This window comes from Monodelphis domestica, chromosome 7, assembly GCF_027887165.1.
Source record: "Monodelphis domestica isolate mMonDom1 chromosome 7, mMonDom1.pri, whole genome shotgun sequence".
Taxonomy (NCBI): Eukaryota; Metazoa; Chordata; class Mammalia; order Didelphimorphia; family Didelphidae; genus Monodelphis; species Monodelphis domestica.
Window position 1 is genome coordinate 67638679 of NC_077233.1, and position 24619 is coordinate 67663297.

At 37.3% G+C, this 24619-nt stretch overlaps 1 protein-coding gene across 23 annotated transcripts in view; it reads right to left on the reverse strand.

The window, feature by feature from the left end:
* Positions 1–24619, reverse strand: part of WNK2 (WNK lysine deficient protein kinase 2) — a 242174-nt gene that overhangs the window by 57305 nt on the left and 160250 nt on the right. For 19 of the 23 annotated variants that reach the window (XM_056804805.1, XM_056804809.1, XM_056804811.1 and 16 more), the window contains exons 10-14: positions 23516–23668; positions 9528–9722; positions 4246–4812; positions 1032–1343; positions 180–229 (exon numbers count right to left, since the gene is read on the reverse strand). In XM_056804805.1, coding sequence (XP_056660783.1) covers positions 180–229; positions 1032–1343; positions 4246–4812; positions 9528–9722; positions 23516–23668 — 1277 coding nt within the window. The remainder of the gene's footprint in view (positions 1–179; positions 230–1031; positions 1344–4245; positions 4813–9527; positions 9723–23515; positions 23669–24619) is intronic. The other 4 variants (XM_056804815.1, XM_056804814.1, XM_056804813.1 and 1 more) reach the window with 1 other exon arrangement.

A 24619-nucleotide genomic window follows, 5' to 3' on the forward strand; every position in this document is an offset into this window, starting at 1 on the left:
AGCCATTCTGGGCAAAAGAAGAGTTTGTCATTTTATGAATGGGTAAAATATAAATCTTTATTTGGTCTAATGCATCACTGTTTACATCACAGGATAGAGAATGAGCTGAGACTATGCCCCTGATGAAAATATCACTTGCACCTGGGCTTGGAATCCCTTTGAATTTTAGACAGAATTACCTTTCACAGCTCTGCAGGAGGTTTGGTTGTTTCTCTTGGATTGTCTGCTCCTGAAACAGAACAAAAAAGCCAGGCAGATCCATAAATCCTGACTACTGTGAAGTCACTGGGAAATAAAAGGTTCCCTAATTCTTCATAGGATTTTGTACATGGACATACTTTAACATAGCCTGATCCAGTTTAATGGATGCAAGTTCTACACAAATTATAACAGAGAAATGGAATTGAGAAATGACCTAATAACAAAATAGTTTTCTAAGAAATAAATGCTTTGTTATTACTATTAACATACTTTAAATCAAGTTGATTTCCTAAAAGCTGACTGAAAAAAATATGCAAAAATTTTATGCATTTTGCATTTTATGCAAAAAATATGCAAAAAAAACTATGCAAAAATATTAAGTCTCCTTTTATACCTGAAAAGGCACAAGTGCAATATGGTGAATTTTATCATTTATCTTACCAGCTTCCTTGAAGGGAAATTTTTGCTATCACATAGCACAGGAAGCAGGGTGAAACTCTGAAGCCACTACACTGTTATGTGAACTTAGAGAAACTGTAAGGTATAAGGAGAGGAGAAGCAAAGAGCACACTAAATCCATTTGACTACCCTAGAAAGTATGTCTAAAGCAAGAAATTAGTATGACAAATCACTGGCCATGAACCTCTGCCTTCTACTTAAAAAGAACCACAACCATATTGTTCATAGTTAACTCAACAGTTTAATGGCGTGAATAAATTTGAACATATTTTTCTCTTTGTAATTTCTGAGCTATAATTTAAGGGAGCTATAATTTTAGTGACCTAAAAACCTGCCTAAATGAAAAGACATTTATACCAAATATATCATACCTCTTGGGGTGGTTCTGTAGTCAACTGGATAGCAGGACACGGAATGGAAGCTGAAGATATCAGGGATTGGGGTGGGTTTGGTTGAGGCAGGAGGCCAGTTGTCTGAATAGGCAAACTATGATCAACTGATACAGTAGTGGTCGCCAAGGTACCAGAAATCTGAGGGAGATGCTCTGTAGCAACGATGGGAGGTAATATTTCAGGTTGGAACTGCAAAGGTGGAGATAGGACTGCTGATGCCTGAACTGGTACAACAGGGACCTGGGCTGCAACATCCACGCCATATGGAGGGGGGTGTCCAATGAGTATTTGCTATTGTATAATGAACAACAATGCACATTAGAGTTGCTTTATTTAATCCATGGACCTAAGAGCCAAACTCTAAAAGTCTTTGATGTTAACAGATAATCTACCCCCAACCCACCCACACAGACACACAGGATGCCAGCACAATGAATTAAAATTATCCAGATTGAGTTCACTTGAGAATGGTGACATGACATACATATCATGTGTATGTGCATATATACATCCATATGTATGGAAGTAGGTCAGAAAATTTGAATAAATTTTCTTATTCAACGACAAACCAAAATCAATATTTTATATATTGAATACTACTTCATTCTGTGGCCTTTGGGGGGTAGGATATGACATGTAAAGGCAGTCATAATTACATTGGATTTACACATTTCTAAATGGTTTAGAAAAACTGGATAAGAGCTTAGTATGCCAGCCAATACAAATTAGTTCAGTCTTGGAAAACTCCATTAATGAACCTCAGAACTTGTTTGCAACTTGAGACTATCCTGGAGCATTCCATTTTCTGCTCCCAACATCATGCATTAAATTATTTCAACCCATGCACAGTGATTGAGTTACCACTTATTAAAAAAAGAGGAAAAAACCCACAAAGGCATACATACATACAAACATAAAGTAATCAATACTTGCCACCTTTCATTAGCTGGTGGGATTTTTTTTGTTTTATCCCCCCCCCCCCCCCCCCCGCTTGCTCTCTCTCTCTCTCTCTCTCTCTCCCTCCCTCCCTCCCTTCCTTCCTTAAAGGAACTGCTAGGATTATTTAAAGAAAATTTAATACACATGAGAATAAGGGCATAAAAACTTAAATTTCTGTGTGATTCAGGAGAAACTTCCCTTTATAAAATAATCTTATAATGTGGGAATTGGGGAAGGAAGACAGAATTAAAAACTACTTCAGTCTTCAGAAAGATGAGACAATGACTTGAGTTTTGCCCTCCTGTGTACCTGGGGGAAAATCACTATTAATTTGGGATAGAGGGGGTTCTATTTTGTTGCTTATTAGCTGATAGAGAACCTCTGCAGAAGGTATAACCAAATGAGGGCCTGGGAATTTCTTTTTGTGTCCTCTCCTCCAACCTAATCACCTGATTTCATTCAGAGTAATTTCTTTAATCAAGAGTCATAGAATGCTAGAACTGAAAGAGACCTTAGAGGTCATCTATTCCAATTCATTATCCATCCTAATGAAACATTAGATTCCTTCAGATATAATAATTGTGAAAGCACAATGACCTTCATCACTTATGTCTGATAGCACTCACCACACAAACAAGCAATTTTCTTTAAAAACAAATGTCTGAGTACTAAATACATGATTGACAAGAAGGCCCAAGAAAATTCAAAAGGTAAGATTTAAAGAGAGTTCAGGAAAGGCTGAAGGGCATTAACAAAGCTGTGGGTTCATAGTACAGTTGGAAACCAAGACTTACATTTCTTTCATTTTCCCTGAGACCTTCTCCCTTCTTGTACCTGCTTTTCTTTCTTTCTCTCTCTCTCTCTCTCTCTCTCTCTCTCTCTCTCTCTCTCTCTCTCTCTCTCTCTCTCTCTCTCTCTCTCTCTCTCTCTCTCTCTCATCCATCACATTTTGAATTTTAAAAAATTTCAGAGGCTATTCTGAGCTGAATGGATGGTCTGTCAGCTGTAGTCATTAGATGAAATCTGTACTCAAAATTATGTTGTCTAGGAGTTCTTAGTATCATCATAGCATTAGCTAATCTTACAAAGGTTAGGACATTTATGTTAGTAACTTGAGCCAAAAAGTATCTAGCATTACCACCCAACTGGGTCCTCTTGCAAATGACTTCTCCAAAATGCTATCTGTAAGAGCTCTGCAACAAATATTCATTAGTTGAAGCTGGTGTTGCTGAGAACTTATCACAGACTTACTGTGACATGTGCTTTGTTTATAGAACCTTCACAGAGGCCCAAGAAAAACATAAAAGATACATCCTTGGGAGGAAAACTCATCAGCAGAATACCAATGAATCCTACTTCTCTCTTTAGCAAGATGTGATTACTGTTCCCACTCAGTAATATAATACATCAGTTCTCATTATTGAAGCATTGCCTAGGGCACTTTACTTTAAAAAAATAAACAGAATCAGGCAACTCTCCTACTTTATATTTCTACCAATGATTATAGAACGAAAGAATCTTAGAATGGGAAACGACTTCAGACGTGAGTCCAACCTCACATCCAAAACAGAAATTCCAGCTATCTGGTTCCAGATGAACAGTCAATAGAGTACCCACTTCCTATGTGCTTGCTCGTTTTACAAGAGTCTTATATACCAGTAGTTTCAAAATCAGATAAACACAGGGTCACTAAAACAGTATACAAGGATTCTGTGGCTGTATATTGACTTAGAAAACCACACATTTGTATTATTTCTTTTTTATTAATATATCAACATATTAAAATCAGATAGGAACTACATTTTGGTCTGGTTCAGGCCACACTCAAGAATATTGTGGTCGGGGGACTGTGTGTTTTGCCACCTTTTCTGTACACCAAGCAGTAGCTCCATGATACCAAACATGAAACAATAACTCATTATTATACTAACAGCTACCCAAGTTTGAAAACTCTTTGACTCCTGGCAGACCTCCTACCATCCAAAGTGATGGAAGAGAGGCATAACATGGACAACCTGAAAATGCAATTTTAAGAATTGGTGTCAATAACTTTTCCTAGCATAGCCAACCAAAAACAAAGCTCTGCCTGGGTTTTTCCTTCTCTTGCCTTCCACTCAACCACTCATCCAGAAGAAAAGACTCGGCGAGTGAGAATTATCTCTAATGGTGAACATAGATGTATTCTTGGTTCCAAAAACCTTTTAACAATGAAATCCTCAATGCCAAAATGAGCAGAATACATCAAATTGATTACCTGGTTACCAGCCCCAGAAGCCGGAATAGCCTGTTCTGAAGGATGAATTACGCTTGGCTGAAGGGACTGAGGAAGTGGAGGCAGCTGAGGCTGGGGTGGTGGCGGCGGAGGCTGCTGCTGGGAGACCGCTTGTATGTTCTGAGTGTGATGGGGAGAGGGTGGGACTTCGCTCTGAATGATTGGCTGGAAAGCAGCCTGATACAGTGGTTGTGGGGGGAGCTGGGCAACGGCCTGATGGATGGGTAATGCGGTGACGCCTTGTGGGGCCACGGCCAGCAATGGTATCGTCGTGGCAGACATATTTGGCACTATCGTTTGGCAGGGCATGACCAAAGGCGCCACGGAAGTGTGTGGGAGTTTGACAGCCTGCACAGGGAGGGCAGGGGTAGCTGGCAGAGGGGCGACAGGGTTTATGGAAAGGCTTGGCAAAATCACAGCTGGAGAAAAATACTGAGAAGGAGGAGGAATAGGGGGCACATTTGCTGCAGGTAAATCAGAGAGGTTTGGAGGAAGGTTGTCAATTCCTGCCAGAGGGGTGATTGGAGGAATGACAGGAAACTGAGGAATCTGAAAAAGATATAACATCAGATCAATTGCAGGAGTTCTCACTGATGCTATACATCAAGCCTCAGTAGCTTTACAAACTTAATACTTACTTGGGTGCTTGGACAATCCACAGTGTCATCAGGGTGGGGACTGAACCCCACTAACACAGATCACAAGCTCTTTATGACTTGGTTTATGGTCTCTGAGAGTTGCAAGAGTCGAAAAAATTCATCACCCTGAGGCCAGTTTGGTGATGAGCCAAGGCTAGCCCTTGGATGAGACAATGCGAATCGCTAGACAAGTCCTCAAAGTCTCTCCAGCTTGGTAGGATGCATCAGAGATTTTCCTCCCACAATTCCTCCCACAATGAGCAACTAGAAATGACTTCATGCCATGAGGCAATGAAGTAAGACTTTAGGTTATAAAGGGTTAAAGCAAACAGGTATCTTTTCCTAGACTGATTAAGGATGTATTTCTCATTTGTTTACCTCACTAGTTTATAGGAGTTTCATAAACTAGAATCATGACATACAGAAGAGAAATGTAGCGTTGGAAGCATATTACCCAAGTTCAAGTCTTGCCTCTGACATACTGTGTGACTTTGGGCAAGTCATTTAACTTCTTAATGCTCCAAGTAACTAATTAAGGCTACAGAAATCTGTGAAGGGAATTCCAACATGGATGAAATCAATGATGAAAACCAATTTCTTCCTCCCTTCCTCCACTGCTACCCTCTTCAAAAAATTCTAAATGAATCAAAAAAGTTGATTTCCAAGGCCAAAAGATCCTAGCTACAATACTACCCTGATGCAAAAAGGAGGAGATTTACTTCAGGGATCATTTTTCATGTCAGCAGTGGGGGAAAAATAATGAAAATGAATGTAATTCAAATAGAAATACAAGTTTAACTAATCCACTAACTAAAAAGCCAGGGGGTATCTCCTGCCCCCCACCCCCCACCTCTGCCCCCAAGTGATCTAAGTTTGGCTGCCATACAAGAAAATCTTGACTAATGAAAATTCTTGGTTACGAAATTAAAATGCTTTTAAGATGTTTTTTATATCAACATAGAACAAGTAACCCAGTTTATGTAGCTAATTTGCAGGTCCTGGAAGAAAGAAATGATAAAAAAGGAACTGGTACTTTTAAAAGCAAGAAAATGGTTTTCATGAATGTAAATTGCTAGCATGTTTTTAGACTAGCATTTACTGCTTTAAATAGCTTTTATTTGAAAACAACCAACTCTAAACTCAATATAGCCAGTATATACTTAAATTACTTAATCCCTCTCAAACTGAAGCTGAAAAAACTTTTTTTGGGGGGTGGGGGAGTGGGAGATGGTGGTGATGCAGGGTTTTCCTTCCAGTGAAAATATTTCTTTGAATGTTTCTCACTGGCTGTGTTTGTATTCCAAACACTGGCCCCACAAGGGTGCATGAGTAACGGGGGAGCTGAGACAAAATCCCAAACTGACCAGTCTCTTCATGCCTTAGTTGAACAGAAACAAGGCCACAAATCTTATAACAGACCTCATGGAAAAATAAATTTGTCTCATTCTGATTTTCAGCCTTTTTAACTAAGTAGGAATGGAAGAACAAATGTTTATATGAGAAGTTTAAGACTTGAGTTTGAGGGTTTTAGGGTAATTTAAACTAAGAAAAATGTAAGATGATTTTCTATTATGGTTCTCTTAAGGAGAAATAAAAGGCCTCCTTGAAAAGTGTGCCTTTGGATAATGGGCATCACTGTGCATAGTTACAAAGGCTAAAATAAATTTGTTGAATAGTACTTTTTAATTAAAAAAATAATATTTGAAAAATAAATTACTAACTCAAATACTTCAGGGCCAAGCTCACTTAGCCTCATAAAAACCACAAAGTGCACATCCAGGATTTAAGTGTGTTAAAAAAGTGATAGATAACCTAATGGGAGAGGGAGGGGGGAAGAGAAAGAGAGGGGGAGAGGGAGAAGAATAGGGAGAGGGAAAAGGAGAGGGAGAAGGAAAGAAAGAGAGAGAGAGAAAAAGAGAGAGAGAGGGAGGGCGAGAAGGAGAGGGAGAGGAAGGTTTAGAATATCCCCTGCTCAGCCATTTGCAATCTCTACTAGCCTTCTTACTGAACCCCTGCCTCTGAGCAAAGATCAGCTTAAATGCCACCTTCTTAAAGAGGGCTATTCCAAGTCCTGCAGTTAATTCCTTTCTTCCTGTCCCTATGAGAATTTATTTTTCATACCTCTTGCATTATTTATCTGTGAGCATATTCTGTCTTTCCAGAGAGAGGGTGGACCAATTGTTTTTGTATTTATATCAACAACATCTAGCACAGAGCTTGTGGACATACATAGGAGTTTAATAAATGTTTGGGCAGCTACATGGTGAAGTTGATAGAGTTCTGGGCCTGGAGTCAGGAAAACTTATCTCTCTGAGTTCAACTCTAAACTTAGACATTTACTAGCTATGTAAACCTTGGAAAGTCACTTGACCCAATTTGCCTCAGTTTCCTCCAATGTAAAATGAGCTGGAGAAGGAAATTGCAAATCACTCCAGTATCTTTGCCAAGAAAACTCCAAATGGGGTCACTGAAGAGGTTGGCATAACTGAAACAACTGAACAACAATAAAAAAAGTGTTTGTTGGTAGATTTCATTCTTCTTCATGTTTTTTAATAGATTCTTCATATGGGAATTATCCAACATGCTAGATGTATTAGCCCTTGTTCTCTTAGTATATGATGGCAAGGGAATGGGGGCACTGTAAGGTAAAGTCAATTGCCAATGGAGTAAATAGGAAAGTGTTGCCAATAAAAATATATTTTGGCAGAATAAGGAATGTGCCAGCTGAAAATACATCTAAGCTATTTTTCTAATTTATATCTATAAATCTCAGGAATATCTCTTCACTTTGATGTGTTCACCACAATACTACTAGAAGAAAACTGGTGGATCCTAATCTCTTACTTCTCTGTAAAGTTGAAAGGATGGATGCTGAACGATGGAAGCAATGCATTAGAAAAAAATGTCCATTTCAATAGACATTTTGGAATGAACTATTACCAACTAGAAAACAATGAATTAAAATATGTGCTTGTTTTTCAATTGTTTCAGTTGTGTACAACTCTTAGTAACCCCATTTGAGATTTTCTTGGCAAAGATACTAGAGTGATTTGCCATTTCCTTCTTTAGCTCTTTTTATATATGAGGAAACTGAGGCAAAAAGGGTTAAGTGACTTGTTTAGGAACACACAACTAGTAAGGATATGAGACCAGATTTAACTCTGGTCTTCCTGAGTTCAAGCCTGGCACTCTCACTCTATTCTATGTGCCTCTAGTGTGTGTGTATATATATATGTGTATATATATGTGTGTGTGTGTATATATGTGTATATGTATACACACACACACACACACACACACACACACACACACTACCTAGAGAACTGTTAAATATCTTATCTAAAACTTGTGCACAATTTTTTTACAGAGGAAACTGGAGATTTGCTTTTTATTTAGTGCTAAGAAAATGATGGGCCATGTTCCCTTTATACCAGTAGGAATTCTTTTATATTTTACATGAGAAGGTTTGAAGTTTCCTTATTATAGACATTAGTTATAGGCAAATGCCACATTTTCTTCACTGTGTTCAGTATGAATTTTCTGCTTCATGGGTTAATCCATGTCTTCCACATCAGAATCATGAAGTAAATAAATCTCTGATCAAATGACAAAGTCCAATTTCTTTGTACATAGAAGGATATTTTAATCTCAGGCAAAAGAAGCCAAAGTCAGATCCTGCCACCAATAGGACATGAAGCTAGCTGGTATAGTGTAATACACCAGGCAATTTCTTGCTTTCTGCTTTGCACCAGAAAACCTAGCAATGAACTCTCCTGATCTCCAGCAACTCTCCCTCTAATACCTACTTCTTAAGCACCTAGGGAATGATAAGATCCAAGGCTAGAAATGCATCTAAAATGCACAGGTAGACTGTGATGGGGAAAAAGGTGTCAAAGCAGCATCTTTCTACTACTCAAGACTGAAAAGAGCAAAACACACCTTTGTTGAATTACCAAGGGGGAGGGAACAGAAATTAGGCAGAAAGAAAGGGGATCAGGCTTAAGGAAAAATGCTAGTAATCTTCGTGCACTTAAGGAGAAGGGAAAAGTGGGTGGGCTAATTTGAAAATGGAGGTAGCATTAAAACTAAAATGACAAAAGTTGATAAAGAGTCACAAAATTAATTTAGGTTGCACTATTAGGGAAAACATCAGGCAGGAAGCTATTTTTATTCAGTGTTGGGGGGTACATCTAAACAGGCCTTCATCAAGGAGGTTTGAAGACTTGAACTTGAAACACCAAGAGAGATCCAAGCTTTAATCACATTTAGGACACTTAGTAGCTCCTTGATAATGGAACAAGTCACTTAATCTCTCTAAATTCACTTATCTGTAAAATGGGTATTTCGAATTAGAGGGAGGGTCAAATGAGAAAAATGTTTTGTGGTCCTAAGAGTTATCAATATTAGCTACTATCATCATCATCATTATTATTGTCAGTACCACCACTCAAAAGTTAACATGCATTCTTCTTATACATCATGCAAAATCTACTACATTTTAAATTATGTTTACTCATCAAGGATATACTCTCTTTTTGGTCAACAAACACACTTCAAAGGGCAACCCATTCACTTGTCCCCTTTCTTCCTCCTCCCCATCCCCAAAGTTAGAAGATCACAGCTTACCTGGGCAGGTGGCACTTGAGGAAGCGGCTGTAGTGGCACCTGTGGCATCTTCAGGGGCTGTAGCTGAGTAGCAGCAGCCACCTGTGAAGGTGGAGCTGGGTACTGAGACAAGTGATGAGGTGCTGGCTGGTGTGGGCACACGGGTTGACTGGCAAGAACTTGTTGTATTGGAGCTGGCTGAGCCAGGGGTGGAGGCTATAATAAATAAAGAAATAAACCAACATACACCATTCATTCAATACTCAACCATCAAACAAATAGCCTCTTCTGGTTATAGTTTTCTAAAAACAAAATTCCCCAAGCACTAACTTTTATGTCTAGAGACCTCCTCATTTTCTTATTTATTATTTCACTTATTATGGAAACATGTGAAGCAACGGCCCTTCCAATGGCAGCAATATCGGGTTCTCAAATGGCTCGCTAGTTCGCTTCTATGTTCCTATGCCATCCACAAGGTTAGGGGATGTTTTTTTTGAAATTTTCTTTCCCCTTGACTAATGTGTAAGAAGCACTCCAGGTGCAGTAGCTATTTGAAAAGAATGTGTTAAATCAATTTTATCATTTGGATAGATAAGTTAGGGGGGATGGTCAAGGCAATGCTCTTTTTCCTTCTACATCCTCAGATAAACTCAAAAGTCAATATTGAGCTTTCTTCCTCCTTGTACCTGAAATGGGATATCAGAAATAACCATTAGAAAACTTCTTAAGGCATCTGAGGATCTTCCTAGAATAGAGTAAAAGTAGGGAGCTTTAGTAGTAGGCATTTAATATTGACTTGTTGATGAACTGACAATTTAGATCACCCTATCTGTAGATAGACTTTTGCTTATTTAATAAATAGATTTTGCTTATTAAAAAGTATAATAAACCCAGTGGAATTGCTTGTCAGCTCTGGGAGGGGGGAGGGAATAGGAGAGGGAGAGAATATCTCATGTAACCATGGAAAATATTAAAAAAAATAAAACTTATACTTAAAAAAGTAGCATAAAACTCCAATGATTTGGGAGCTAGGAGAATATGTTGTCACTCTGAACTCTGTCACAAGTTTAATGTCCACTTTGATATATCTCAAGTTAACTGGGCCTTCATTTCCTCTTTTTTAAGATAATGAAGCAGGATCATAGAACCTCTTCAGTTTCTTCAAGCTCTAAAAAAATTTTCCAAAACTATAAACTAATGTATCAACTTTCTATGTAAAGTCCCTCAAGCCTATCCTTATATTCAGCTACTTCCATGGGGTCTGTATGAGTAAATATACTTCCTTAAGCTCCAGGGTATTCTCCTGGGTTGAATAACCAATGTCCCATATAATTTTCAATTCCTCAATGTACATTAAGGTATTGCATATGCAAGGGTAGACAAAATACAGATTTTACTCTAAGAATATACACTCTAACTGGGAAGGGACAAGGGTCAAATGAAAAATTAATTGATACAAGGTAGTACATAGAGAAGAGTAATTTATGCAAAGAATGACGAGAAATCTGAAGAGGGAAAAAATAATTTTTAACTGGGAAGACAACACCTGAGTCGGGTCTCACAGTAAATAGGAAAAGAGTATGGAATCACTCCATGCATAGAGGAGAGCAAGAACAAAGCATAGAGACAGAAAACGGCAAGACGAGAATACAAAGTGTAGCTTAGTTTCAGTGAATGTGGAATACATGAAGAGTAGTGAGATAATGATGCTGGATAGGCAAGTTACAGAAGAATTTGAAGAGCCATGACTACTAGAGGAAGGCATTTATAATTTATATAGCAAGCAATGAGTAGCCATTGACTTTTGAGGAGAGGAGTAAAAGGGAATGTAACATAACATGAAAAGGTAAGAGACTTGGCAGGAAGGTGAATTGGGAAATTATTACAAGAGTCTAGAATCTACACAAGACAGAGAGGGGATTGGAACAAATGTCACTGCAGTGAGAGCTGACAGGAAGGGATGCATGCAAGAAATATTGAAAAAGAAACTAAAAGAGGGAGGAACCAAGATGACAGTTTAGGAGCAGCCACCCAGTTGAATTATCTTATCATTATTCTCCAAACAACTTTAAAATAATGAATCAAATTTTGGAGCAACGAATTCAACAAAAAATCAGGGCTAGATAGATATATTTCTAGTCTAAGTAGGAAAACTTAAGAGGTTGGTAGAAGTATATAACACTGGAGTGGAGATCTGATAAAAGCCCGTCAAGAGCCCATAAAGGCCATGGCTATAATAGCAGCTTCATGAGTTCTCAGCTTAGAGATGGTGAAAGGGTTAGTTAGACAACTGTTCAGAAAGAGACTACAGGGTTCTCCCTGGCACTGAGTACAGTTGGCAAAGATTGACAACTCTATTGGCCATATACAGTTCTGAGTTGAAGTTTCAAGATGAAAAGGAGATCTGGTGGTCAGTTACAAGGGAGCAGGGGCCCTGGTCAAAAGACTAAAGCAGAGAGGAAAACTAGTATGTACAGCTACAGGGTAATAGTTGCCCTTCCTTAGTAAAGACCTTAGAACATAGAGAAGGAAAGCATTGACCATAACTCTCCCAGGATCATATCACCTTGGAAACACTAAAAATTTTGAAGTTTTGAAAACAGCAGCATGAAAAATCCTTAACATTGGGACAATGCCTCCCCACCCTGAGGTGAGCAGAGTACAACTTTAACATAAAGTTCAATGTCATGAAATAGGCTACAAAAATGAGTAAAGAGCAAAAATAAAAAAAGAATTTGACCATAAAAATTTTGTATGGTGGTAGGGAAGACTAATAAACTCCAAAGAAGAGAATAATGTGAAGACAGCTACCCAAAAAAAGCCTCATAGAAAATGCTAATTAAACCTAAGCATAAGAAGAATTCCTGAAAGAGTTAAAGAAAAAGGTAAGAGTGGTAGAAAAAATGGGAAAATAAATAAGAGAGAAGCAAAAAAAAAGTATGAAGAGAATTAATAGCTGGTAAAAAGAGACACACACAAAGAAGAAAATAACATCTCAAAAAAGAAAATTTGCCTAATGGTAAAAGACGCATAAAAATTTACTGAAGAAAAGAACTTCTTGAAAAACAGGAGCCAAATGGAAAAGGAGGTACAAAAATTAATTGAAGAAAAGAACTTCCTAAAAGCAAAATTGACCAAATATAAAAGTGAATGATTTCATAACACAGAAAGAAACATTAAACAAATTATAAAGAATGAAAAAAACAGAAGGAAATATAAAAGATCTCACGAGAAAAACAATTGGTCTGGAAAACAGAATGAGGAGAGATAATTTTAAGAATCATCAGACTTCCTGAAAGCCAAAATCAAAGAAAGAACTTACAACAATATATTTTAAGAAATTATCAAGAAAAATTGCCCTTGACATTTTAAAATGGAAATTGAAAGAATCCACCTATTATTTCTTAGACGACCTCCAAAAGAAAACTCCCAAGAATATTATAGTCAATTCACAGAGTTCCCAAGTTAGAGAAAATACTTCAAGCAGCTAGAAAGAATTCAAATATTGTGGGGCCACAGTCAGGATCACACAAGATTTAGCAGCTTCCTTGTTAAAGGAGCAGAGGGCTTAGAATATGATATTGCAGAAAACAAAGGAGCTAGAATTATAACTAAGAATAATCTGAGTAAAATTGAGTATGATCCTTCTGGGGAAAAACTGATATTTAATAAAACAGAGCACTTTTAGCATTATTGATGAAAATACCCGAAATGGAATAAAAAAATCTACATTCAAACAAACACAAGACTCAAGAGAAGTATAAAAAGGTAAATATGAAAGTAATTATAAGGTACTTAAATTTAAACTGTTTACATGTCCATATGGGAAGATGATATAAATAACTCCTAAAAACTTTATCATTATGAGAGTAGTTAAAAAGAGTTTACATAGAGAGCATTAATGTGAGTTGCTTATCTTGAAATGATCTCCAAAAAAATGAAAGGGTGGAGCAGGATAAAGAGGGATGCACTGAGAGAAGGGGGAAGGGAAAAGCAAAATGGGAAAAATTTTCTCACATAAAAGAGTCATTCAAGGAAGAGCATTTATAATGGAGGAGAAAACGCAGGGAAGGTGGCAGATAATGCCTGAACCTCAAATTTGGTTCAAAGAAGGAAGAAAATATGTACATGCACTTAAATGAATGGAGGGAAATACATAGTAATCATCATCATGAAAGTGAATGGATCAGCTCACTCATAAAATGGAATCAGAGAGCAAGAGATTAGAAACTAGAATGCAACAGTATGGTGCTTATTAAGAGACACACTTGAAACAGAAAAATACAGAGTTAAAATAAAGGACTAGAACAGGGCCTAATATATTTCAGTTATAGTAAAAAAAAGTTGGGGAGGTAGTCATGAACTCAGACAAAGCAAAAATGGATCCAATTAAAAGAGATAATAGGAAAACTACATTTTACCAAAAGGAACCATATAAAATTAAGTAATATAGCTAATTACTTAATTAGTAATTAAGTAATATAAAAAATGTTCATAGCACATTTTTCTGATAAAAGCCTCATTTCTCAAATATATTTTGAATTTAGAACTGAGTCAAATTTCAACTGTTCTGTTAAATAATTTGGAACTATTCCCAGATGGCTATAAAAATATGTATATTCTTTGACCCAGCAAAACAATTACTAGGTTCAAATCACAAAGAGATCAAAGAAAAAGGAAAATGACCTGTGAGTGTATATATATGTACACACACACACACACACTCTTTTTATGATGGAGAAGAACTAGAAATTGAAGGGATTCTCATCACTTGTGTGAAGATAATTTTAAGGTTGTGACTGAAAATCTAGATTTAATTGGCTGCCAGGGGAAATTCCCAAAAAAATACCCAAGTCAGTCTGGAAATTTATGGTAATTTAATTAATATAGAGGGAAGGAATTTAAGGAGAACTGGGGAAGAGGATATAGGATTTCTCCTGCCTGGACTGTGCCAGGGGGAGTTTAAAATTCCAACCTCTAGGTCTCTGAAGAAGATTAGAAGCTTCTAAGAGGATACAGTTGGAAAAGTAAAGGAGGGAAACTCAGCCAGAAACTCACCACCAAACCGGATAATAGCTTGTAGCCATGCTAAGATGCCAAAAGGCCCAGCACCCTGCTATCAGCCAACTCTTTGCCACAAAAGGTACCAGAGAGAGGAAATGAGCCAATATAGAGATCTTTCACTCTTGTGTCTCCTCCTCTAAATGCCCATTCTTTTTAGTTCTCATCTTCTTTGATTAGATTATATCTTTAGAGTTACTTAACACTTCTTTGTTAAGTTCACCTTTTGTGAGTTACTTAAACTTTTTGTGATTAATTTAACCTTTATAGTTACTTAACACCTTTTTTGTATTAAGATCTTAAAATAGACTTAGCTTAAAGTTCTAGCTTCACTATAAAGTAAGAGTTAAGTACTTTCATTGTTCAATCAGGAGATTACAACTTTATTTTCCCCTAAAGTACAGTCTAAGTAGGGTGGAGAAATTTAGAGTTCCCAAGACAATTTCTGATTTTGTTAAACTAAGTATCTTCATTGTTACAACCAGGAAATAGCTAAATCCAATCTTCACACCTAGGGAATGGTTGAAAAATCTGTTGCATTTTGCAGTGGAGTACTATTGTGCTATAGGAAATGACAAGAGGAGTAGTTTCAGAAAAACATGGCAATTTTTATATAAACTGATGAAAAGTTAAGCAAGAAGAACTGGGAATTCATTTTACACAGTAACAGAAATGTAATGATGATCAACTGTGAAAGACTTGGCCACTTTGATCAATACAATGAGCCAAGGCAATATCAAAGAACTCATGATAAAAAAAATTCTATCCATCTCCAAAGAAAAAACTACTGAACTATGAGTGCAAATTGAATTATTTTTTTCTTGCTTTAAAAAAATATGACTAATATAGAAATGTTCTGCATGATTTCACATGCATAATTGATATTACATTGCTTGCCTTCTCAGTGTTTGGGGAGGGATCTTTATAGCAGATTGGATATGTCAGTGGTAAAAGACAAGGATAATAAATACAAAAGGTAACTTTCTAGAGCTGTGGTGGAAAACCTATGGCACACATGCCAGAGGGGGCACTTAGAGCCCTCTCTGTGGGCATGAACGCCTTTATCCCAGGACAAGAGTTTGCCAGAGTTCATTACTAGAAAGTTAGAGGGACATAGCGCTGGGCTGCTCCCCTCCCCCTCTCCACGCACAACTGAGGATATCACCTGCTCCTCTAAAAGATTCACCATTACTATTCAAGAGTTATGAGTGGTTCTGTGCTTGAGATACTAGATTAGTGGTGAAACAAAACACTAGTGAGTTGAGGGAAATAGGTTAAGTTTCATAGGAAAGGATATGCTCAGTTTTGAAAGTGTTGAATTTGAAGTGATATTAGAACATGTGAGACACCTAACAAGTAGTTAGAAATACATATAGGCTCACAACTCTGAGAAGAGGCTGGCAGTGAAGATACAGGTCTCTAGAAAAGGTGACAATTGAAGCTATGAAAGTAAAGGAACTCTCCTTGGAAGATAATATAGCAATAGAAATGAAAAGGGCTTAGCACAGGATGTTAAGAAATAATCATGTTTAAGGGGCAGAAAGATGTATTAATCTGTTAATCTTTAAATCTTTCATTGTTTTAGGGAGCAAAAAATGAGGAGTTAGAGAGGCAAAAGGCAAGTCTCATGCAAGCTTCATGGAATGAAAACATTTTGCAGGAAGATGTACTCAATGATGTTTAAGGCCAACGAGAGGATGAGTCAATAAAGACAGAAATAATGTCATTAGATTTGGTGATATGGTGGTCCTTAGTAGCTTTGGAAGGAGCTTTTATAACAGAATGGTCGAGACAGAATCTGGATTTCAAAGGAAAGATGAATGAGTGGGTGGTAGAAAAAGTGACAGTGAAGATAAGATTATTCTTTCTTGAAGTTTGGCAGCAAAGAGGAGGAGAGAGATGGTATAATAGCTTGAAGAGGGTGGCAAGGTAAATGGAAGGTTTTTGGTTTTGTTTTTTAAAGGATATGGGACACCTGAGCGTTTTTGTAGTTTGAGGGGAAGGACCCAAAATAAAAAGGGGGAAAAGCAAAGTGCAAGAGACTGATGGTGTAAGGTCAAGGAGGAGGTTTAGATGGGATAGGGACCAGCTGGGCTTTAGCTTTAGCAAGAAGGCAGGTTCACTAGAGAGTAGTCAAAGATGGAGAAAACGGGAGAGGAGAAAGTTGACTTAATACACATTGACTGGCCCATTTTTTTCAGAGAAGTAAAAGAAGAGTCATTTGCTAAAGACTGATGGGACAGGGAGAATTATCTTTAATATGGACTAATTTTAATTTCTTCTTTCTAGTTCCGTGAATAAGAGCTCTGATCTGATGAGAAGTTGTCATAGCAAAGAGAGTGGCAATAAGAAATGCTATAAGAGGATGACCATGTAGTACAGAGAATTGAGTTAAAATTAAATAGCAAAGATTCTTAGTGGATCCATTTAATGCAATTTCCAGGAGAGTAGGGACTTCTTTTCTTTCTTCATATCCCTAACATTTACAAAGTACTTGACACATTTAATAAATAATTGTTGACTTGAATAAATGCTTGTTGATGCAGTCGGTGTTATCTTGGTGACCTGCTTCAGAATAGGAATACAGGAACCAAATGGTAGTTAAGATTAGCAAGGCAAGAACAGTGAAAGATGAAGGGTATAAGGGATTCAAGGAACAATAAAGAATATTAATGAAGTTAGCCCACAAAATAGTCAAAGCTGGGTACAGAGGAAAATCAGGCCAAGGACATTAAACTGGGAAAAGAGCAAACTGCTAGGGAATGAGTCATGAGAAAGATGATAAACTGTTCAGAAAGGGTTGAAGAGATTAAAGAGGAGATTATTTGTTAGAAAAAGGAATCATGGAGTTTGAGAGATGGTGATGTTGCACATGTGATTATGCCACTGTTGAGTTGTAGTAGAGTGGATATAAGAATCATAGCTAATAAGAAATTCAAGAAACTAGGAAAGGTAGGAATGATTAATATAAAGGGGGCTGGGTTTGGATTAAGAGGATCCAGGTTCAAATTTCATCAAGTTCTTAACTTAATTCATCTCTCTGAGTTTCTGTTTTCTCATCTGTAAAATGAAGGGGCTGGATTAAAATAACTACCAATGTTTCTGGCTCTAAATCAACTATTTATGATCCACTAACGACAAGGGGTGAGAAATTTCAATTTCCTCCTCACTTGTCATATAGGAAAACTGCAGAATTGAGTTCTCTGTAGGTATTCTATTCCTGAGTCAGGCATTCCTTTGCATAAGCCAAGCTCCAAAGATTATCCAAGGAGCACAGCACGGGTCAATGCATGAGGACATGGAGAACTTGGCGAGCCATTTTTCAAATCTGAACTCCAATTCCGTGAGTGTCCTGGGGAGGTAGGTTTTAGTTTTTTGTTCTTTTTAAAAGGTCTTCGAAAGGAGTGTGGAGGAGAGAAGAGTGGAACAGATAAAGATTCAACTATAGTCTAAGAAAATAAACTTCACTACAGGGTACGTGATTGTACTTCTTAGTGAAGGCAAAAAGATAAACACCAGCTGGACCTATGCATGAGAAATACTGAGGAAATAAAAGAACTAAGGGCAGGCAAGGAGCAGATTCCAGAACAGGACAAACCATATTTTCTCACAACAGTGTTTTTGTGATGCTTCAGCAGAAAGCCTGGAGGCCATTTCAGATGTCTGCAGTTGGAAAGCATCCCAGTTTAATTCAAAGAACTGCAACCTTTCCAACAGAAGGAAGAGAACCACAGCGACCTGTGTACAAAGCCCAAGGTCCTTGCCCACAAACAAGGCCATGCAAAGATTTTTTTTCAAACAGCCTCCAAATTCCCAACATATCTTCAGTATGTAAGCATTAACATAATGCTGTTAGAGTTTTGCAAACCTCAATCATGATCATCTCTGCTGCAGAAGTGATTTTTCTTAAAATGTATATCTGATATGTCATTCCCCCCACTTGATAAACTCCAGAGGCCCCCTATTGCTTCTCAAATCAAATACAAACTCCTCTGTTTAGTTGTTAAAGCCTTTCAAAACCTAGATCAAACCTAGCTTTCCAGTCTCATATATTATCCACAACTAGCCCTTATGGTGCCTAACTCTTTCCACATCAGATTTATATTACATAATCTCAGCTGGGTCTTCACCCTGGCAGGACATTCTTTTTATATTTCCCTAATAAATTTATTCCACTAACCAAAGCAACTCTTCCAAACCTTTTCATTCCTTTTCTTTTTTCTTCTTTTACATTTGTTTGCTATATTAAAATATTCAGTTATCTCCCATTTTATCCCCCTTGAAAAACCCTCACTAATTTGTCCCTTCTCCCTTTTGTAACTAAAATTCACTGAGAAGGCCATCAATAAAACATACTTCCACTTCCTTTCCTCTCACTCTTTCTTTTTTCTTTTTAAATATTTTTCCATGGTTATGTGATTAATTTTTTCTCCCTTTCCTCTTCTCCCCACCCCTTCCAGAGTCGACAAGCAATTCTACTGGGTTATACATGTGTTATCACTTGATGCCTATTTCCATATTATTCATTTCTGCAATAGACCAATCTTATAAAACCCAAACCCCAAATCATATATCTTATAAAAAATTGAAAAATTGTGTTTTTATCTGTTTCTACTCTCACAGTTCTTCCTCTGGATGTGGATAGCATTCTTTCTCCTAAAGCCCTCAGGATTGTCCTACTACTAGTAGTAGCAAAGTCAATTACATTATTGTTCCAAGATGTTTCAGTTTTTGTCTAATTCTCTTTCTAAACTCTCTCAAGTCCAAATTCTGAACTTATCATTCAACCAAAACAACTTTCTCCAGAGTAGAAGATGTAATTTCCACATCTAAAAGCTTATTTCTAATCTTTATCCTTTTTGAACTTTTTGCAGTCATTGACTCCATCTTTCATCCTCTTCTCCCTGATATTGTCTTCTTTCTAGGCTTTCATGACACTGCTGTCTCCTGGTCCTTCTCCTACCTGTTTGACCACTTCCAGTTTCCTTTGTTGGATCTTCATCCAGGTTATGCTGGCTAATGCTAAATGTCCCCCAGAGCTCTGAGACCCTCTTCTCTGTCACCTGGTGAACTTATCAACTCTCATGGATTTAATTATCTCTATGCTGAGGACTTTCAGCATACTTCTTACCCAACTCTAAACCATAGATTCATATCTCTGTCTATTGGACATGTAGAACTGGATGTCCCAGGAAAATCTTAAACTCAATCTTTTCAAACATGAACTCATTATCTCTCTGCCCTCCTCACAACCTTTCCTATTCTAAAATTCCTCATTACTATCAAGAATCTCTTGGTCATTCCAGCTGACAACCTTGATAAAATTTTCAATTCCTCACTCTCTCATCTCCATCACCAGTATTTGATTGGTGACCAAATCTGGTGAATTCTACCTTCTTAACATCTTTCATCAATACTTCCTTTTCCCTTCTTTTTCTCATTACAACATGCTTAGACTATTACAATAGCCTAACGGTTGGTCTTTCTCAAATCTTTTCTCTTCTCAGTCTATCATCCACTCAACTGTCCAAATGATTCTCAATGTACAGATCTAACCATGTCACCCACTTAATAAACCCTAAATAATGGCTCCTTACCACCACCAGAATAAAATGTTAAATGCTCTTTTTTGTGTTCAATGTCTTCCATAATCTTCCTTCCCTCTTTCTACCTTTTTAGTATTTTATAACTTATTCAATCTTATATATTCTGTGATCCAATGGCATTGGCATACTGATGGTTTTTCATACAAGCTATTCTCTCTCTCAACTTTGGACATTTTCTTTTCTTTCTTTTTTTTTTTGAAAATTTTATTTAATTTAGATTAAGAATATTTGTCCCTGGTTACAAGATTCATGTTCTTTCCCTCCCTTCCCTTAGCTGATGTGCAATTCCACTGGGTTTTACATGTGTCATTGATTAAGACCTATTTCCATATTAGTAATATTTGCAATAGGGTGATCATTTAGAGTCTGTATCTCCAATCATATCCCCATCAACCCATGTGATCAAGCAGTTGTTTTTCTTCTGTGTTTCTACTCCCACAGTTCTTCCTCTGACTGTGGATAGTGTTTTTTCTCATAAGTTCCTCCTAATAGTTCTGGATCATTTCATTGCTGCTAGTAGAGAAGTCCATTACATTAAATTGTGCCATAGTGTATCAGTCTCTGTGAATAATGCTCTCCTGGTTCTGCTCCATTCACTCTGCATCAATTCCCGGAGGTCATTCCAGTAACTTTAGGCATTTTCAATGGTTGAAAATTTCTGCTTTCTCCTCTCTACCTTACAGTTTCCCTGGATCTTTCAAATTTCAGATAAAATTTTTCTACAAAATGTCTATCTAGCTCCTCCTTAATCTAAAGTCTTCTCTCTGTTAATTATCTCTAATTATATAGACATAGTATTGGTTCTAAGAGTAAGGTACGGGTTAAAAAAATTGGTACTGAGAGTCTGTTCCAAGGCAGAAGAGTGGTAACAGTTAGGCAACTGAGGTTAAGTGATTTGCTCAGGGTCACACAGCTAGGAAATGTCTGAGGTCACATTTGATCCCAGGACCTCTCATCTCTAGGTCTAGCTCTCTCTCCACTGGGCAACCTAGCTGCCTATCTGTATATATTTTATATGTTCTGTTTGTCTCCTATAAGGATATGTATTTCTTTGTGAGTGGGATTTTATTCATTGTATTTGTCCATAATAGGGTCTGCATTCAGTGACTGATTTTGATGATGATGTCAGATATTGATTGGGGTTTTAGTACTCACCTACATAAGGCTAAATAAAGCATAAAAATATTGGAAAGGTAGGAAGGGGAGGGAGGCAGATTGTGAGAGCCTTTGAATACCAATAAAATACATTTTATATTTTATCTTGGTGGTGACAGAGAGCCATTAATTAGAGTTTGAGTGGATGACATGATCAGAACTGTACTTTAGAAGGATTAATTTGACAACTGAGGAAAATATAACAGATTCTAAGTAAAGTACTTCAAACCAATTTCTGTCATTTTTCTTAAAGAATATGTAAATTGAGAAAATTTTATTATGAGTAAAACTCAGCATGCAAAATCATTTGCCATCAGGTGAGAAAAATGACTAACATGTTCACACCCTTTGCCTTAGCAACCCCACTACTGAGCATATAGCCTGTAGAGGTCAACAAGGGAAATAAAAAGTCACGATACAATGGAATACTAACAATAACACTTTTCGTGCAAAAAACTAAAAACCAGCAGTTACTCATCATCTGAGAAATGACTAAGCAAACTGTGGCTTAGTCATTAGGAACAAAATGATATATAATTGTGCAGATCTTTTTATCTCTAAACATTGTGATTGCCTCCTACACAAGCCCTTTCCTCATCCCTGCAAGTTAGTAGTGACCCAGCCCAGCAAAATTACTTTGTGCTTTGAGTAAACTTTATTTTTACTTTATGCTTCTCCTCAATGGAACGTTTCATTTTTTTAGCTTCATATCTCTAGCTCCTAGCACATGTGCTTGGCATGCAGTGCATGCTAAATGAATGCTTAGAGAAAGAATGAATATGAAGAATTCAAAGAAATATGGGAAGACTTTACAAATTCACAAAGGCAGATATTCATTCAACAAGTACTTATTAAGCGCATATATTCACATTCTATTGGGGAAGACAATCTACACACACACACACACACACACACAAGACATATACAATGAAAATGGGAGGTAAACCAAGGGGAAAGGCCTGAGACCCTTGAGGAAGGTGAGATCTGACCCAAGTCCAGAAAGAAGCCAGGGAAATCAGGAGGCATAAACAAGGGTGGAAAATTATCCAGTCAAAAACAAAGGAGTCAAGAGGTAGAATGTTATACACAAGGAATGGAAAGCAAGTATTATTGAATCACAGGGTGTGTAGAGAGGAAGTCTAGAAAGGTAGAAAGGAAAAGAGTCAGGTTGTAAAGGACTTTAAATGTTGAACAGAAAATTTCATATCTGATACTAGAGATAATAGGCAGCTCCTGGAGTTTGAGTAGGTAACCTGGACAGAATAATAAATTAGATTTTGGCAGCTGAATGAAGCCTGGACTGGAGAACAGATTTTTTTTTTTAATTTCTTGCTTTCAGTGCTTAATTTTATTTATTTATTTTTAATTATAAAGATATTTTATTTTACCAATTATATGTAACAACAAATTTTCACAAAAGTTTTCTGAAGTTATATGATCCAAATTGTCTCCTTTCCAGCCTTCCCTCCCCCTTCCTAGAGTTGGCAAGCAATTTGATCTGGGTTATACATATATTATTATGCAAAACGTATTTCCATATTGATGACTTTTATAAGAGAATAATCACATAAAACCAAAAAGGGCAAAAGATTTAGTGCAGGGAGACCAAACAGAAGGCTATTTCAGTAGATCAGGCATGCCGTGATACAGCCTACAACAGGGTGGTAGCTATGGGAATATAGAGAAGGGGATAGATGAGAGATGTTGCAAAGGTAGAATTGACCAGCCTCAGCAATAGATTGGATGGGGGGGGTTGGGGGGGGGTTTGGGTGAAAGTGAAGAATTAAAGATGACACCACCATTGGGAACCTGAGTGACTGTGCAGATGGTGATACTCTCAACAATAACAGAAATATTAAAAAGAAAGGGGTTTTGGAGAGAAGACAATGAGGTTTGCTTCAGACATGTTGAGTTTGAGATACCCAGACTATCCATTCATTTCAAGATCTCTAAGAGGTAGTGAGGGAGAATGCTAGATATCAGATATAACATATATGTAACATAAGATGTAGCCATTATTATCGGTTGTTTTAGCTTAACTTTTTCTTTATTCTGTTTTGGAGAGGGAAGGCACCATATCAAGAAATAATTGCAATGTAGAAACAAAAGGTAGTAATATAAGTTGTCTTCTTTTTCTTTCCACCTAAAAAATGGATTTTCATAAGTAAAGGAAATTTACAGACTTACCTGCTGGCTGGGTAACATAGATGGCGCTGGCCCCATATGCCCTGATGCAACTGTAGTTGGCTGCACTGAGAAAGTCATTGCTGGTTCTGGGTAATGTTGCTGGGGTCTTGGAGGGAGCACAGTGGATGAAACAGGGCCCACAGTCAGTCCAGGCTGAAGAGAACAGAAAGCACAAGCCCTCACATTTCACTCCGGGACAGCCTCAAAGTATGGCAGACTAATTCAATATGCAAAATGGAAGTTGTTAAAAAATAAAATGACAAGGAGGAAAATGAAAACTCTTTAGGAAATTTTGGAGTTACCAAAGACCACCCCCCAAAAAAATTAGGAAAAGAAAAACAAAAATGTCCTTCCCCAAGAAGGCATATTTTGTTGTTCTTATCCTCATCAAGTGCAATGAATCGCACATAGAGGAAGATACGTGTAAGAATTTGATTATATTGAATTATATACATGCCAATAATATCACTTTGGATCCATCTATGTGGAAAATGGCCATTTTTCATCCCTGGTCTTGACTTCTGAGCAAAGCCAGAGACAGAACTGTGGATAAGCAGCCATATAGGGCACAATAGATAGGATGAAATTTCTTAATACGCTATTATTTTTATGAATGCATACATCTTATTGCCAGAAAATCCCACTCCTCACAGCAAGGAGGTTATTTTGAAATAAGGTCACACACACACAGAATGACCTTGACTGGTAAGAATATGGCGATCTTTCCTTGTCATAATTACATAATTTCACCTGTTTTAGGGGAAATGTTTTTCTGGACTTTGCTGATACTGTGAAAGACTTTCTTCTTCTCATTTATATCAAGGATTTATTTCCTGTCTTCCCTTTGCAGGGATGGTTGCCACAGCAATTCTCCAATTACTTTAGCTATATGTCTCTAACAGCAGAGCTTCTGTGTTACAAAATAAAAAGCATCACAAAAGACAGAGAAAGTAGCAACCATGTGTCCACTAATGGAACTTGAGAGTTCTCCTCAAAGACCTAGTCAGTTAATGGTAGTTGAGTAGAATTATTAGGTATGCTGGGACCATCTGCTGCATCCTGGGGGAGTTTCCAAAAATGTCACAAAACACTGTATCTGTGTGT